An 18050-nucleotide genomic window follows, 5' to 3' on the forward strand; every position below is an offset into this window, starting at 1 on the left:
CTTGAGGGCACTGTCCAAATGCCTCTTCAACACTGTCAGGCTTGGGGCATTGGCCACCTCTCTAGGAAGTCTGTTCCAGGGTTTTACCATACTCTCAGTAAAGAAATGCTTCCTGATGTGCAATCTGAACCTCCCCTGGTACAGCTTTGAACCATTCCCACACATCCTATCACTGGATACCAGGGAGAAGAGCCGAGTACCTCCCTCTCCACTTCTACTCCTCAGGGAGTTGTAGAAGGCAATGTGGTCATCCCCGAGAGCCCTTTGCTCCAAACTAGACAAGTCAAAAGTCCTCAGCCACTCCTCACAGGATGTTCCTTCCAGCCCTTACATCAGCTTTGCTGCCCTCCTCTGAGTGGTTTCAAGGACTCTAACATTCAGTACTTGTATATGCTGCAAGTATTTTAAAAGTATCTGCTTAATTAATATTCATCCATTCATCTAATGGAAGACTAACGTGACAGACATCAAGCCTTCTGTTTATAACACAGGTGAAATACCTGCCCTGGCTTCCCTGAGGCTTTTCTGTGAACTCACTGTCCAAGCAGTTACACCCAAGTGTGACACCACACCTGTGCATTACTCAGGGGCTGTGATCTTTAACCACCTTTGTCAACCCATTCCGTTCATGTATGTCCTTGGCTGCTTTTATTCTGATGAGCACGAAAAGTGTCAGACCACCTTATGACATACCTGCATTTTATGTCAGTTTTGCACATCAAATTAGCCTGCAGTTTGGAGATGATGATGCATATAACTCTGATGAAGATGAGGAAATTTACCTGGAGAAGTGAAAAAAGAATTTGTATCACCACCAATAAACACATGTGCGTAAGTACTCAAAAAGGCTGGTTTGTGTATGCATGTGTAGTCTCTGTGCATCCTGCTATGCAGCAGCTGCAGAATTTACTACAGAACTCAACTCCTTTCTAAGGAACTGTGATCTAATTACATACTGTGAATGCACAAGCCACCCTTGAAAACACAGGCACTTCATTACACAAAGCAGGGGACCCTACTTACTCTCTGGAGTGAGACACATTAAAGGTGTGGGCTGGCCCATTTGCCTTGTCTGGAGGTCTGAGCCTGATACAGTCTTGTGCCTGCAGAACAGGGCATCTCTACACAATGCCACAAATTTTGTGGCTCTTTCATAGCCCAGTACCTGAGATAGTATCGTTGGTCTCCCTGAACTACCTTTCACACCTTCTGTTCATGAAGAGTTAACAGCCCTGCTGCACCATGCTGTTCTGTTATCATGTCCTGCCACTACAACATCACGGCATGTGGCCAAATTAAAGAAACAAAATGCTAGTCTGTTATTTCAGTGACAGAAACCAACTCGGTTTCATAACATCACATCTCTGAATGAAAATGTCAACAGCCTCAAAGGTTATTAGCCTTTGGACATGCACAATGGCCACGTGTGCATCTTTGTACCATATTGTGCTGTTCTCTGGGACACAGTATGTGTCTCAGACTCACCCCGATGGCGATGAGAATGGGCAGTCTGATGATCAGCCAGTAATTCATGTTATAGTTTCTGGTCCAGCAACTAGTAAGAGGACAAAAAGGAGATGAAGGAAAAGTTTCAGTACATTACTAAAATCTCTCGCTTTTCATTCTGTTCCAGCAATGCAGATGGAAAACAATATTAAGGACTAGATCCTAGGAAAGCACATCATGCTGACATGGAAACAGATGCATCTGCTTCTTAGAAACACTGAACGCTTTGTACTATTGCAGCTATCATAATCCAACTGGACACTATTCACTGGCCTTTCTTGCCCACTAATGGCTAGCCCTCCTCCACAATTTGCTATGAATTCTCATCCATTAATTGTGAAGATTCACTCCATTAAAACCAAGGTCAAATTTGTCATTTGGCTGAAAGGAGAAGGGGGGGAATCTGTTTGAGTCCAATCTTTCTGCTGTCATTCCTAGCCTCCTTGTCCTGCACTATTTTTTATTATTCTTAGTCTCCAATGTCAGATCATCTTATTTAATTGCTTGTTAGCTCATTATCCCATTACTTACCATCATTATTCTCATATCAGTACTGAGATCAGTCATCTATTTTATCTGTCCTTATTTTCAAAAAGGAGTTACTAATTTCAACCAGGGGAAAGCAACTGCATCTTCAAACACCAGCTCCTTCACTGCATATGCACAAGGTTTCAGGCCCACAGGGAGTTAAAAAATTATAAGCAAGTAACATCAAAAATGGGAGCAGCAGTTCCTAACTTTTGCTGACCTAAGCCCTCTGCCAAGTGAGTAGCATGCTGCAGCAATATAATACTTCATTTTCCACATGAGTCTCATTTTGGCTTTTTAAATTCCTGTCTCGTTGAGCAATATGGGAGAAAAATGACAAGAAAAGTCATGGCAGCCCCAGTTCGGGATCACTGGTTTGAAGTGACTCTTACACTGAGGGTTTGTACATCTAGTTCCTTTTGGTCCCCCAGTGGCCACAGCCAGCCACCACCACTGCCTGATGGGCCCTGTCTGTGCACAATGGCCCAGGTGTTAGGGCAGTGCTCATGTGCCACTTCACTTGCTGCTGCAGTGACAGCGTTCTTAATATTTCTATAAAATAACTCTGTTAGCCTCCTGCTCAGCATTACTCAAAAGCAACAGTCACCAGGAAAGCCAGCAGGTTTCTCAGCTACACAGACTGTGAAACAAACCACGAAACACAGCACTACATAAAACAGAGGTTCCTTCCCAAAAAAAAGCTTTCTCTTCATCTCCAAATCTGTTCTGCCAAAACATACATATGCACAATTTTCCCTAAGGCTTTGTAACATGCCTATGAAAGATCAGCATGGGTGATGCTGGTGCAGCTGAAACCCTCCCCAGCCTTGTAGTGGGACAGTGTAAGAGAAAAGAGCAAACCATGCAGCACGTGGGAGGGGATCCATGCTACAACCAGACACCCACAGGTGCTCACGTACTGGAGAGGAAAGCGTAGCAGCTTGGTGTGGCAATTCCACGTTCCCTTGCAGGGACTGCCAGTCTGAGGAGGGCTGGGGATTTCATTTTTCTTTCAATTTCAGTTTAATGCATACAAAAAGCATATTATTACCACCAGCAGCTCTACAGCCTCCAATTCAATTGTATTTAGGTATCGGAGAAAAAAGGCGTGCAGACTGTGTGCAGTCAGTGTACCTGAGCCAGAATCTGAGTAACAGAACTTCTTAATTGGTACACATGACTGGGAGCCAGCTTCATGGAGCCTTTGAAATTAATTTTAATTGAACACCTCAAGACTGATGGGCTAACAGGTGTGGCTGGAAGTGGAGTTCTGATTTTCTCACTAGCTGCAGTAGATGCAGACGCAATTAAAAAGGTTATTTGTAATAACAGAGGCTGAGAAACATTCTTAACATTAACCCACATTTCTGTGTGGGTTAATCTACTTCCTGTGGCACAAATCAATTTTAGCTACCTTTAAATTTATACAAGTATGTGCAATAAAAAAACCATTACAGGTCAATTAAGGTGTCATGACTATTGAAGCATCCAGAAAATAAAATCGGTAGATGTCTATGTGATTTCTTGCCCATCTGTGCTTTCTGTGATTGCCACACTGATAAATACACCAATATCTATTGTGCTTGGGATCTAGCCCTACAGTTTGCTCAGCACCACTTAGAAGATGCTTGGCAACTAATAGCCTCAGAGCCATGAATGGAGAATTTGTCGCACGAAAAAAATGCTACTGAGATGTTTCTACCTTTGCTTATCAATCCAGTATTCCCCTTCTAAAAGTGAAAACACTGAATTTTCACCTTGAATTGCTACAGCTGAATGGAAAAAAAAAGGACTGAAGGCTGACTGTTTTGCTCACAAACTTAATTGCAGACAGAAGCAAAAATGTTTAAGTATCAGGTTTTTAGGCACAGTCTAAGAACAAGAGCTTGCCTTTAATTGTATTTGTAATCTAGACAAAATATTTTTCAATAGCTTACTTTTGAAAACAGTAATTGCATGCTAAAGGAGTTTATATTTGCACATGTAAGGAAAGAAGAAGCCAGTGTACAACCAAGTCTTGCAGGCTTCAGTCCTTTATTCCAATTGCTATGTTCACAGGACTGCCTCAAATTCCCAGCCCTGACCACATTTATTTCCAGTTATTCTTCACAGCTAGGGAAGTAGTTAAATCACAAATGAAATTTACAGCCCGCTGCATGGTGACAGAGCTATGGCAAACAGCATGAAAGATACCCCTGGCTGCTCCAGCAAATGCCTGCCCAAGGCACAGAAATCTTGCCTTTCAGAGCAGCTGCTGCATGTGGTTATTTATTGCTGTATTTTACAAATATTTAGACAAGATTTAGAAAATTCAATAATGTGCAAAATAGCCCCTTTTAAGGTCTGCTGAAGGCAGTGAGTGACAGTTTTCCTTAACAGAAAACATAAATCAACTCTGAGCACCACATAATGTGAGTGGCTCAGCATGAGCACTTTGAATACATTTTCTACATCAGTAGGAAGATATGCCCATGCAACGTCGCCTGTTTGGAGGCTGCATGGTCTTTACACCTATTCTGATAATGTCAACAAAACTTGCAGTACATCAGTACAGCCACAATCTTGCTACAGAATATCATCAAGTCAGCCTTGAAAAGGAAAGTCAAAAAATCCTAGCATTGCTTAAACCAGAAAAGGCCGTTTTGACTGAACTGGTTCAGTACTATGAGGAACACACACAAAAAAGCTGGTTCTTAATACTCACAAACACCAGAAAACAGTCTGGGGGGTAGCTTTGACTAAACTGAATTTTCACATTGCAGCATCTTTCCAGCAATGATTCTGCCTGGGAGAAAAAAGAAAAGAAAAAAAAATCCTCTAGAAAAGTGCTGGCTGGATAGTTTGGAAACTAAGAGGAAAACCCATTAAATAATAAGTTAATAATAAAAATAAAAGAGCATAAATTTATTTCTTTCATCACAAAGCAAGCTACCCAAATATTTCTAGGCAGCCACTGTTTCTAAAAAGAAGAAGCCACTTTCCTCCCTTTTGTTTGTTTTTTTAAAATCAAAAAAACCCCAACAAATTACAATGCTATTTGGTATATAAAGCATATACCAAGGTAATTTTTTTCTGAACAGCCACCATGGTAAAAATGGACAAAAAGTATTTGGTGTTCTACAGCGGTCTCATGCGTGACACAGTTGACTCCAGCAAGACTAACATAAGTAGACAGAGAATGCGCCTTTATTTTAAGAAAATCTAAATAATGGGAGCTTAAACAAGAAAAGGCAATCACTTCTCTGCTGCTGGGCATAGGCTAATCACTACAAATCACAGGCAGAATCCTGTGGGAGGTTGCTGCCTTCCTCTGAAACAACTGTAAAGGCTACTGCCAAAGGCACAGTATCAGGAATGGTCTTGGTTGGGTATGATGACTTCTATTGTTGATACTGTAAGTACAGAAAAACAAAACATACCTTTCCTTGACCTGCAAAAGAATAGATTCATTCAGACATGCAGAAAATTCTGATAGAAAAAAACATATGCTCCTTTCTGAAATGTTATGCAAGACCTTCAGACAAAACAGAAGCAATTATGTGATGTTTCAGCACATTGCCAAAGCAAACCACACTGAACAGAAAGCAAACAATGACCTGCTGGTGCACACATACAGCACAAATGAGATAGCGATAAAAATCAGAACGAAACCAACCCCTCATCTTCATAAAGGTACTTGACAGTTCCCCAGAGGATAACAAACAGCATTGGCACACCTGAAAAGAGAGGAGACAAGGCTGACATTGACACTGAGACTGGAAAAAGCAGAGAGGAGAACAACTCCCCCTGCCTCCCCCATAATGATGAGCAACATAATTAGCGGGTGTCAGGGTTGCAGCTCCTATCCAACACAGATGGCCATGAACAGAATTAGTGGGCTCCCACCTAGTTCCCAACAGGCGTGAAAAATGAACAACACAACTGCCCCATAACAGGCATTCACCACTTATTCTGTGGATATTTTCACAGAGGGGCCAAGGGAATTTAATTTCTGGAAGCTCTACTAGCCTCTGTACTCATGCTAGAGAGGGGTGCAGTGTGCTCTGACCAAAACCTTTGTGTCCATATTTCTGCCTGTGGGTCACCCACTGTAGTCAAGCAGGACCAAGCTCAGGCTGTCTGCTGGTGTCGAGGCTGGAGCACACCCAGCCCCACAAGCCCCCCATGGCAGAGGGAATGTGGGCACACCCACATGTGTTCTCCCCACCCATAGAAGTCCCAGTTCTGGCTATGGTACTGGCGTGGACTTGACTGGCTGCAGCATAGACAGCAGACGAAGCTGTGGCAGTGAGGAGAGGCTTGGCCCTACCCTCACCTGTCAGTGCATGGGCTACAGCTGGTCAGTTCAGCTGGGGTGTAAAGGGCAGAGAGACAAGCCAAGTAAGCTAGCACTCATTACCTGCTTTACAGTGTCAAAGGCTCTCTAATTAATTTCTTTCATTTATGAAGAGCCTAGATCACAAAAGTAGTTTTGAAGTTCATCTACCAACCAATACTCAGTACAGAGAATGTTAAAAAAGCGCACAAGGAAGAAAAGCAGGTTGTGACTCAAAAGGCAGGATGAGGAATTTGTGCCAGAGGATAGACCAAGATGGTCTAATTCATCCTTGGACAGTGTCTGATGCTGCATGTGCATTGTACAGAAAGAGCAACATTTAGTGTACTTTGTTACTTTATTCTTAAGAACCAGTAAAGCAAGGGACCATAAGAACATCAGGCTGCAGCAGTTAAGTTCTGCACAGGGCAAATCCACAGTTCATGGCAGCAGAAGCCACAGGGAAACTGGTGATCTCCCGCAGTCTGAACACCTCAAGCAGTATCATTTCTGGGTTTTATCAGTAAAAAACCTTCTCTTTTGTTGTACTGTAGAATTTCTCTGCTATCAGAACAGCTAAATACTACAGACACAGAATAACAATATTCTCCTTAATCAGTTAATAATAAAAAAAAGAGAAAATAAAGAGCAGCAAGGAAAGAATACCAGTAATTAGAATAATAGCAAAGATAATGAATTGAGTAGAGATTACTTGGGCAAATAGCTACCATGTTCCATGGATGTGTTTGATACTGAGAATACACAGTATTTTGGGAGCAAAGTTACCAAAAAACTCTATACTGCCTTGACAGTAATATAAAGAGAGTAAGAACAGGCTCATTGCACACCACTTCCAAACCAAATGAGACTTTGATTCACAGAAACAAATTATAGTTTGAATTATTCCTTTCTTGATTTTGCTGAGCATTTAGACATCTTAATATGAAACCTACAGGATAAGATACGAACACTGAGAGCACAAAGGCTGTATGTCTGTGGATATATCATTTGATAGATCAAGTGATAACAATAATGATTTGTAGGTTATCTCTGTCTTCTGGATACATCAGAAATCTCTCCATGTTTAATCAAATTACTTAACATTTGAATTGAGAATGTATTATTAACACTGTATTTCAAAAGAGCCTAACTAGAGGGAGGCTGGTATAATAGAATTGCATCAGCTATACAAATATTATACAAATTAATAGGGAGCACATATAAAGCAATTTGTTCAACATTCTCTGCCCACTCCCACTTGTGATGCACACCACTGGTGTCTTGGTATTGCAGCACCATCAGTCACACTATTTTCCATGCTGGCAATGCACATTTTAGTCTGAGACACCAAGACTTAACAGTGCAATACACACATGAGTTTGCACTGATGTTCAAACCTTACTACATGGATACCACCTGACATCTACCAAATTCACAAAGCCTGGTCCTGAGAAATGGGTGGCTCTGGAGACTGTCTGGGACACAGTCCCAGCAAATGGGAATACATGCAGCTTTCCAAAGCCCTAGTGAAGATCTGAAGAGGAGACTGCCCCAAGAACATTCCCTAATTCACTTCAAGCTTGTAGAAGCTATTCCATAACAGCATATGAGCAAGTTTGAAGCATCTCTGCAATAGCTGCAGTTTGCAAGGATCACTGAGACTCTCCAATGACTAATTAACAATCTTGATATCTAGTTAGCCTATATAAATGCATATATAATTCTGGCTACTTCACTCGGTCAGAATTCTGTCTGGTTTGAGCAGACAGTGGACATAAACCATGTACAACTCCTTGAATAAATACCACAGATGACTATGTTTCATTAACAGAATCAGCGCTGTATTCCAGTCATGGGCTTCCAACACAACACTTTTGGTGCATTTGAGTTTCAGTCCCACCCTTCTTTCTCCTGCGGCTGTTATTTGAAGTATATCAGATATCCAAGAAAAAAACTGCACTCATTTATAACATGCATTTATTTAAGGTGTAGGCTGAACTCTTTCTGGTTTTGCTTTTTTGTCATACAGAAAGCTCTGAGATTGATCTTCTCCTAGACGAACTGACCAGAGAAAGGTCTCTGAATTCTGGAAGTGGTAATATCTACTTTTTCTTCTGTACTGCATCACTCTGAAGATGCCAGAAACTGCAACAGCCTGCTCATGATAAACTCTGCAAAGTTATTCTTGCAGGCTGATAGCTGACCCAAAATCTTTGAACACTACATGGTGATTATGAAATCTGTCAAGTGTACCAGGAAATAAGCGTGCTGACAGCTCAGCTAATAAAGTTCAACTTCAAATGACTGGGCATCTGAATTATAGGCTGCAATAATAATACATATTATGGATTATGAGAAAGTAATGGAACTGCCAAATCAACATCTTAACACACCACTGCATAAATAAGCAGCACGACCTACTTAGTTTCACTCTAGCTTATATATTCTACACCTGGCCAGATGCCTCCACAGTAAGAAAAAAAAAGTTGGAAAACCAGTCATTTTTCAGAATGACCAAAGGATGGGGTAGGTAAGAGAACGAAATTTTGAGAAAATCTGCACAGGCTGATGTTTTCAGAATACTCCACTATCCCTAACGAGAGGGGCAAGAAATTCCTGGGGCTGCTAATGGAAGTTACCATGTGCTGATAGCAGCTTGTCTCTTCATTTAACGGGTCTGAGATGTTTTGGTAACAAAACAGAAAAGCTCAGGTGTGTTCTGGAACCCACGAAGTCCCCGTTACCATGAGAGGTGTCAGCAGGTGGTGCTATTCCATGCCATCTTCTTTCCCTTACCTCCACGTGCAAGCAAGTTTCCATTCCATTCCATTCAGACACACTGTATTTGCAGCTTTGCATTGTACCTCTCTTTACATAGAGGCAATTTCAGGGAAGGCATGAGGAGCAAGAGAGGCTCCCCTCATGCTCACATGCCTCACATCCCTAATCGGCAATTTACTTCTTCCTGAAGTAAATTTGTCTCTGTAGGACCAAAGCACTGCCATCCTGCTGAAACACTTAAAGAAGGACATACTCTGAACACAGCATTTTAGGACTGTTTTCAGTAACTCAGCTGCAACCTGACATCCCTTGTTTCCACATGCGGTAAGTTAAACCTCTTAGACAATCAGGCACACAAACCAGAAGGACTCTACTGCTGTCAGAACAATTCCATTCCTCTTTCTCTCAGAAAGCATCCAAGAAACTTTGACTTGATCAACTGATTGATGAATGAATGCAAGAATGATGTGATGAGGAACTGAAAGAAATGAAAAACAAATATTAGTAGATTTACAAAGAGTAAAAGCACTAAAGATGTGAGAAGAAAAGATGGAACATTGTTTTTCTTCTGAAGTAAGGAAAAACACAAAAGAGTTGAATCTAGAAGACAGAGTGAAGACAACTAAGTGGAATTCCTGACATGTACTTCCTACCAAGATCAGTCTGGATACAAAATCTATTTTTACATCCTTCTCTGAAACACAGTTTTCATTTGAAAACAGAAAAGAAGGTCAGTGCAACGAATGCATCCTTTGCTACAGTGAGCTCATACTGGGCTTCTAAAAGAAGGTTTCTTACTGGCTCTGTTCCAGTCAGATCTTCCTTGCAATCAGGATGTAGATTTTGATGCCCTAGCCAGGATTCCTGCTTTTAATAGCTTCATTCCTCAAAGTATTCTTCCTTAGAGCAACTTTGGATTGCCAAAGCTTGGAAGGAAGCAGATTATTTATTTTTTATGGCAATTTTCCTGCTGCAAGTGCAACTAGGTGTAAAATTGCCACAGCAGCTCAGAGAATATTTAGCTGTTTATTAGCATTTTCTTCTTAGCCTTGAGTGCTGAAAATGTTCTCCTGTCATTCTTCCCGTCTGGATGTCACTCAGAGTCACTGTAGGATGTTCCTGTTGTTTCCCCCTTCCCTCCTCCCTACTCCTAAATGTGAACAGGTCCCTTTTCCACTAAAATCTGCTGATACTGCAGCATTACAGTACAAACTGCTCTTCTCCAGAGACTACTTAGTACAGCACTGATAGCTGAGAGTCAAAGTCAGGCTCAGCAACTCCTCCCTTGGGCTCAGACATGATGAACGCTGGGTTGGTGTCCTGGACACTGACTCAGACCAGTCTGCACATAGTGAGAAACAAACAAAACAAAAAAGTAATGATCCTGATCCCTGTAGTTAGGTTGGGCGTTTTCACCCCCTTCTTACAAATGTGTTTTCTTCTGTCTAGAAAATGAGATCCATGGGCAAGGATTTCTCAAGGAAGCACCAGGTACCAACAGTGTGCAGCAACAGATTCTCTTTTCTGCAAGCATAAATGACTGCGTGAATCAACATCTGTTTTAGCTGCTGTTGTGCTGACCCCCAGAGTGAAGGAAGCCTCTCACCTACCTGCTTGTCCATTAGCCTATTAAAAATTTGGGGGGTTTGATGCTGCTAAGTGGTTTTGCCTTTTTTTCCCTCCATCAGCATTGAAAATGGACTAGACAATTGTTTTTGTAGTAAGATATGTGGAACTTAAGGTTGACACAAATGTATGAAAGTCTGCTTTGACAAAGAAATAGAAGACATAAGCAGGACATATCCAACATTAAATGAAATAGGAAAAATGCACTGCCATCTCAAAGTCTAGTATGGCATGAAATCTCAGCAAGGAAGTGGCCATTAGGAATACAGTTACCTCACAAGTAATAGGGAAGGTTTATAGAATCCTATCAATATACATGATGTCAGTATAAATGACTCCCAATTTATGAAACTATATTAGTTTCCATAGGTCTATCAAGATTTTATAACTTCTAGGTGTTGTTAAGTACAGTAACATAAGATAAACAGACTTTTACCTTTATAAACACTTCAAAAGCAAAGAGTAATTGCTCATTTGGACTCATAATAAATGGACTACTGTCTAATAACTGACTTCAGAACTGACCTAGTATTATCATATAGCAAAAAATGTATTTGGAATATCTTGGAACAATTGGTCTACTGTGGGATGCATCTGACAGAGAAAGAAATGAGAACCTTTAGTCATAGGCTTGCCAAGCCTGGGAAGAGGGCTTTAAACTAAAGTTGCTGGGGAAGGGGATCCTTAATCTACCCCACTCCTACCAGTTGGATGCCAGTGCCAGTACCTGCTATGATCTCATTGGCATTACAGAGACATGGTGGGATAGCTCCTCACTGGTGTGTTGGAACAGAATGCCACAGGCTCTTCAGGAAGGCCAGGCAGGGGAGAGCAGGAGGGCATTTCACCAGGTACATCAATGGCAGCAGGAATGCAAGGAGTTCCACCTGGGGATGGATGAGGAGCTGACTAGGAGCTTATGGGTCAGGATTAAAGGGAGGACAGGCACAAGTGACATTATAGGGGGAGTCTCTCGTGGGCTGCCTGAGCAGGAAGCCCTTCTGCGGCCAGACAGGAGCAGCCTCGCAGCGGCAAACCCTGATCCTCCTGGGGGACTTCAACCACTCTGATACCTGCTGGAGGGACAACACAGCAGGGCATAAGAAATCCCAGAGTTTCCTGGATCACACTGATGATAATTTCCTTCTCCAAGTGACAGAGAAGCCAGTGAGGAGAGGTGCCATGCTGGACCTTGTTCTCACCAACAAGGAGGAGCTGGTGGGGAATGTGAAGCTCAAGGGCAGCCTTAGCTGCAGTGACCATGAGATGGTGGAATTCAAGATCCTTAGGGCAGTGAGGAGGGTGCACATCAAGCTCAGTACCCTGGAATTCAGGAGAGCAGACTCTGGTATGTCTGAGTGCTCACAGACTTCAGTTATAATTGTAAGAAATAACAACATGAAGTGACTATGTTTTTGAGCAATTCAAGTATAAAATTTTTATACATAAATATTCATCAAATGATGAGAAATGAACAAGTTAAAAAATTATCCTGTAAGAAGACAACTCATTAATAGAACAAAGGGTCAGAGCATCAAATCAGCTCCGACAAACAAATAAATATTTTATTTTTGTTCCACTTTTTTTTTTACAGTTGATTAATTATTTCAAAGAGAAGAACACTCTCGGTTCAAACAGGAACCTCCTGTCTCTCTTTGAAGCCTCAGCATTACACTGAGGCTATCACGCAGCTCAAAAATCAAATTAAATCAAAATCTTCTGAGCATTGCCTACAGCAGAAAGTCACCTGGTGAGGGACTTGAGCACCCAAAAAATGGAATCACCAATGAAGAAGCAGAAAGAAAGGGAAAAATCTTCGTATCCTCCCCCCAGTAAGAGATGAAAGTGTTATCTGGTGTAACTAATCTGGGAGCACTGAAATAGCAGATGCTTCTCCATTTGAAGGTGGAGAATCATTGGCAAGGTTTGCACATGCAGACACATATGGAAGAGCAAGAAACTGTACAGATAACAACTGAATGGCACGGACAGAGCTTTTCTAGAAAGCTTGGATGAAACCCATATATCTAGTACCAAGTTCTTGCATTGCTGCTCATTTCCACAAACTCATCCAGAAATTCAATATACAAGAGTAAAACAAGCTTTGTAAAGGAAGAACAAAACCAAAATAATTATCACCTGTTTCTGCCTTCTTTTGCAGGAGACAAACTCTAAATAAAAGTGATTCAGACCAAAAGCAGCCTAACCCTTTCTTACAAAAGAACACGATCCCCTCAGGATTTGACTAGATATAATTTTGTTCTAATTTCTTTTCCATTTCCTTTCATGACCTCAGTCAGTGCTTCAGGATAGCTCCCTCTCCCCCTTTTTTTAAATTGAATTGAGGGTCTGATTAAAACATATATAGTTCAAATGTTATACAAAATGGTGCTGCTTTTGCTGCATGCCCAAGATAAAAGAATATGGAAGATATAGAACTTTAAATAAAACTCCAGGAGGAAACTGCTATTATTTGCATTTATATATTTAATCCTATCAATATGTCCAAAAGCCTTTCCTCCTTATATATCGATTTTCAGTAGAATTGGGTAATTTACAGTAAGACATTTATATCCTTTTTTCCAGTGAACTAATTTGCTAAAATAGTCACAAATGAAATCCATAAAGAGAGGAGGAGAGTCAAAGCAATTTAGATGTTCAAATGAGCATCTGTGAAGGCACTTGTAGTATTTACTTGGATTTACTTTCATCTTTCCAAAAGTGGCCTGATTCCACCAAAAGGGGAGGGTAGTGAAGAGGAAGGGAGAGAATGCAATAAAAGTACATGCAAGATCACTCCAAAACTACGATTCATCCCAAACTGTAATGTATTTTCAGGTGAGCTGTACAGTGAAAGAAAGCTTTAGCATTTCTACAGAAGGTGACCTTTGCTCAACCAACTGATTTCAGGGCATCACAGTCCTTGATTTCAAGCACACACATGCCCATGGCACATGCACCCTGACCATTTTTTCCCAGAAAATCCCTATTTGACCTGCACTGCCACTTAGCCAACCTGACAACTCCCAGCTAGCACCCCCTTGTTCATCAGCCCCTTTGCATCACCCTGCCTCATGCTGCCACCATTTCTCTACTGTTGTCCTTGCCCAGATGCAAAGCATCATTGCTATTTTGCACCACAAGTAGTTAAGACGTCTTTAAAAGCAGTGGGAAACTTTCAGGAGATGAAGCAGGGCAGCCCAGAAAACTCCACACCCAGATGGAACCACCCACACATAATTTGTTCTGGGAAGCTGATGTCCTGCAGGAAAAGTAGTTTGCCACTGGTTTGGTGAGTTTCTGCAGTGTCCCACAGCCTCTGTGCCAGGAGCATCCAGGAGCTGTGAGCACACCCTCCAGCTCAAACAAGGTAAGGGACTGGGAACAAAAAGGGAATGCAGAGTGCAGGACCTAAGTTGGGCAGCACTAGGACAGACACACGACTTTTCCTGTTATACATCTGCCAGTGCAGCCACAGGCGGACAAATGGAAAAATCAACTCACCCCAGCCAATGCAGAGATAAAGGCGGAAAATCCTCTGCTCAGAGAAGACCGAAAGTACCAGCAGTGTGTACAGGTACATGCCTTCCACCAGCAGCCAGTAGTAGTTTGCAGCCACACAATACTGCATCATCACAAACACCAAACGGCAGCTGAGTGATTCCTGTGATGGAACAAAGCACAGCCCAAATTAATGCAACAGAGACTGAGAATCAAAATATATTAACCCAAAAGACTGGTTCTCTTTCCTACTCTTGCTGCTCAAAAAAAAGCTTGCTAAACTAATCATGTATTTTATTACTGAAGGGGCAGAAGCCAGTACTAGGTGCTATACACAGCAGACAGATGCTTTCAACAGCATTACTCCTTTAAAAAAAATAAGTACATGTTCTGTATTTTCTCCTCAATAAGCAATGGATTATAATTTGAAAAGCACAAATACAGATGAAAGAACAAGTGAAAGGTACTCTGTCAACCACAGTCAGTGAATCTTTCCCTTTCCTTGATACTCTATTCTGCAGTTGAGCATTTCTCTATTAAAAAGAAAAGAGTGGATGCCATAGGGTTGACTATTTGCCAAAGCAAAGGATATTTTCATAGAACAGCAATGTTGCCCAGTGCACCCCATTTAAGTGCAAATTCTCTCATTGCTGATAAATTACAGAGGTGATCAGCAGGGCTTTAGATAAGTATGAAAACCCATTACCTAATTAATATATCCATCAGACCTGATGAAACCACTTTGAGTAAACCGTGTGTAAAATCATAAAGTCTATGCTTTTTGGAAAGAAGAAATGACTGACAATCCAATACAAATATTTCCAAACCATTTGTGTTTTACAATGCTATTTTCTGGCAACCGATACATTGCAGAGGAGAGAAAAAAAAAAAAATCAACCATCATATGAGATTGACTAAGTCGTTTTAGCACTTCTGCCTTAGGCAGTGTCAGAAAAGGATGGTACTAAGGATGGATCAGGAGAGTTTCCCTTTACAGCTCCAACCCTGTACTGCAGCAGTAAATGCCATACCCATGTTTTAGAATTACAAGGGCTATACAGATAATAAAGCTACCTTTCTTCGAGGATTCAAGTGCATTTTGCATTCCAAATCCAAATGGGGAAGGGCACACTTTAATCATATTTACAAAAGAGTTGTATATCCTCTCTCATCAATTAGAAGTATTAATTAGCCTGTTCCTCTAAAACTTTTCCAAACGCTTTCAAATTCACATTTTAATCAGATGCTTCCTTTTTTTCCTGTCACCAAGAGATTATATAGAGATGAACAAGAACAACCAACTTATCTGGTCATTAGACCAGATGGACAGTTCTATCACAAGAAGGTGCTGGCTTAGGAAAATAAATGCCCTCTTGTCATTGCTAGAAAGAAATGAAACTTCAGCACAGAAAGAAGATACAGGCATTGGTGTATGTATATATATAGATATGTGTACATATATATATATTTTTTTTTTCTTGTTCCTCTGTCTAGTGGGGGCAAACTTCCCACAGTTAGAGAAACATATCATGCCATCAGCTGAAGAATTAAGTTCATGACCTGCTGTCATGCAAACACACCACAGTGATGACTCCAATATCCTGAGAAAGGCCACAGTGTCTGCCCTTACCTGGAAGGCTATAAGTCCTTCCCACTGGTACTCTTGTGTGGCTGTGCTGTACATCCACTTCACCACTGAGTCTTTAATAAAAACAGATATAGCCCGGAGGATAAAAGAGGTGAAGAGGTTCAGGTGAATGTAATTCCTCGTGCAATGCAGATGTCTGTAAAAATAAAAATCTAGTCATGATCCACTACCTACATAAAAGATGCAACATCACACACAGGACTGAGAAAGGAACAACAGGCCCTGTAGGAAATCAGGAGGCACCAGAGGAAAACCCCATAACTTGAGAATGGCTGTAGGGATTTCAAACTGCCTTTGGGAGGAAAATACTATCAAGGAAAACACATTCAAAACTTCAGCCCACAGAGCCAATGTTTGGGGAAAGGAAGAAGATAGGTGTGTTAAGAAAAAAATATTTCAAAAGCTTATAAAATGTAAAAATAAAGTCATTTTCAGAAGACTTATCTGAAAGGACTAAAAAAGTCAAGTTCTGCATAATGCTGAAGCTAATTGCTTCGAATTGACCCCAACGTCACTGCACAAGTTTACCTTGGCAAAGCTCAGGGCTGGTGTGCAGTGCAGCTTCTGGCTGTGCTCAAGCCCGCAATGAAAAAACATCCACCTGCAAATTACCCCTTGACAACAAGAGAAAAATCTGTATTCAAATTGCCTCCTGGGAGAATTGTACATACTTTCTGTAGAAGTAAAAGGAACAGATTTTTCACCTCTGCATTAAGAATTGAAAACAAAAAAACCAAAGAAAAAATCCTCTTGAACTTCAGCAGCCAACTGCAAAGACAATAAAATTGCTACTTGTCAAAAAAAGCATGTTAAGGGATAGCAAAAGTAACTGCAGTCATGTAAATGGCATCCAGTTGCAGAGTGCTGCCAGTATTTTACCAGCCTTATTCACAAACATTTTTCTTTCAGCTCTGCAAGGGTACACACTTTACTTCAAAGGAAGTTACTTTGGGTATGACTTTTAAGATGCTAAAAGATAGATGTAACATACGGTAATCAGCAATTATTCCAATAAAAGTTTCAGTGAACGTATAATTTAAATGTCTGGTTTTTACAGCTCTATAAATTTTGGGAGAAAAATTGACTTGGTCTGAAAGTTAGAGGTTTGCACTAAAGAACAACTTGTTTTTCATAGGTCAGATAGAATTTTTTGTAGTTTTTTGGGACTTCTAAGTCACAATTTATTTCAAAACTTACCTATTATTAATATTTATTTTCCTTAAACTCAAAATTCATTTGCTGCTACCCTTCAGAACTGCTACACATTTCAATCTGATTGAAAAAGTTATGTAAATTAGGCAATTGAAGAAAATAGGTTGCAAGTAGTTACTGAGTATTTTTGCTACAGGCAATGCAAGTTATTCAAATTGTTTGAGTCATGAAGTTATGGGCCTAATTCAGCTTCCACCACTGAAATTACAGATTTTCCTTCCATTTCTTCTGGAGGATGCAAACTAGGACTCTAGAGAGAAACTGTTTCCTCTGCTGTATCATCTTTAAAGACAAATAGAAAGGTTATTCTGCAGTCTAAGAACTTAAAGAGGCCCATCAGATTTGCATGCCATTGAACTAGATTTTGATCCCCATTTGTTGAGGCTGAGCAGCTCTGGGGAGAAGAGCAGAGATTCCAGCCAGAATCCAGAAACTGCATTTCACATAGGGGTAGGTCTCGTAGTTCATGCAATCCAGGACCAAGTTGCCTCCTGATAAACAACTTAGACAGGAGAACACAAAATGGATTGATGGCATAGTTTTAACAAGACTCTTGGTACCTCTAACACAACCCTGGAACCTCATTTTCAAAATGAGAAGCACACACTTGCGTACACTTCTCCAGTCCCTGCTTCACAGCTGAAGCAAAAAATGCTGAAGCATCACCCCACAAAAGTCAGGGCATCCAAATTCCCTCTCTCCTACCGGCCCTTGGTGACAAACTTGCTCTTTGTTCCCTGCCAGAAAACATCCTTTCTTCCTTCATTCAAAAAGTATATGGTTGTGCTCTGTGACCCTGGGCTGCTAAGATTACTCAAGAAGTGTCATTGATGGGTGAAATGAGGAGAAAACAGTTATCCTGGGAGACATTTGGAGACTTCAAGACCATCTGGTGTTTTTTCAGAAAGGTCCCAAAGTAGCACAGGTACAACA

The 18050-nt window shown here is 41.0% G+C and overlaps 1 protein-coding gene across 1 annotated transcript in view; it reads right to left on the bottom strand.

Annotated features, from left to right (window-relative positions):
- The window catches only part of GLP1R (glucagon like peptide 1 receptor), an 81896-nt gene that overhangs the window by 11276 nt on the left and 52570 nt on the right, over positions 1-18050 (bottom strand). Inside the window, exons 6-10 of the mRNA XM_042022935.1 lie at positions 15888-16041; positions 14261-14420; positions 5690-5750; positions 1486-1555; positions 694-782 (exon numbers count right to left, since the gene is read on the bottom strand). Coding sequence (XP_041878869.1) covers positions 694-782; positions 1486-1555; positions 5690-5750; positions 14261-14420; positions 15888-16041 — 534 coding nt within the window. The remainder of the gene's footprint in view (positions 1-693; positions 783-1485; positions 1556-5689; positions 5751-14260; positions 14421-15887; positions 16042-18050) is intronic.

This window comes from Corvus kubaryi, unplaced genomic scaffold (genome assembly GCF_017639235.1).
Source record: "Corvus kubaryi isolate FWS band 111438036 unplaced genomic scaffold, C.kubaryi_AGA036_p1.0 37232, whole genome shotgun sequence".
Taxonomy (NCBI): domain Eukaryota; kingdom Metazoa; phylum Chordata; class Aves; order Passeriformes; family Corvidae; genus Corvus; species Corvus kubaryi.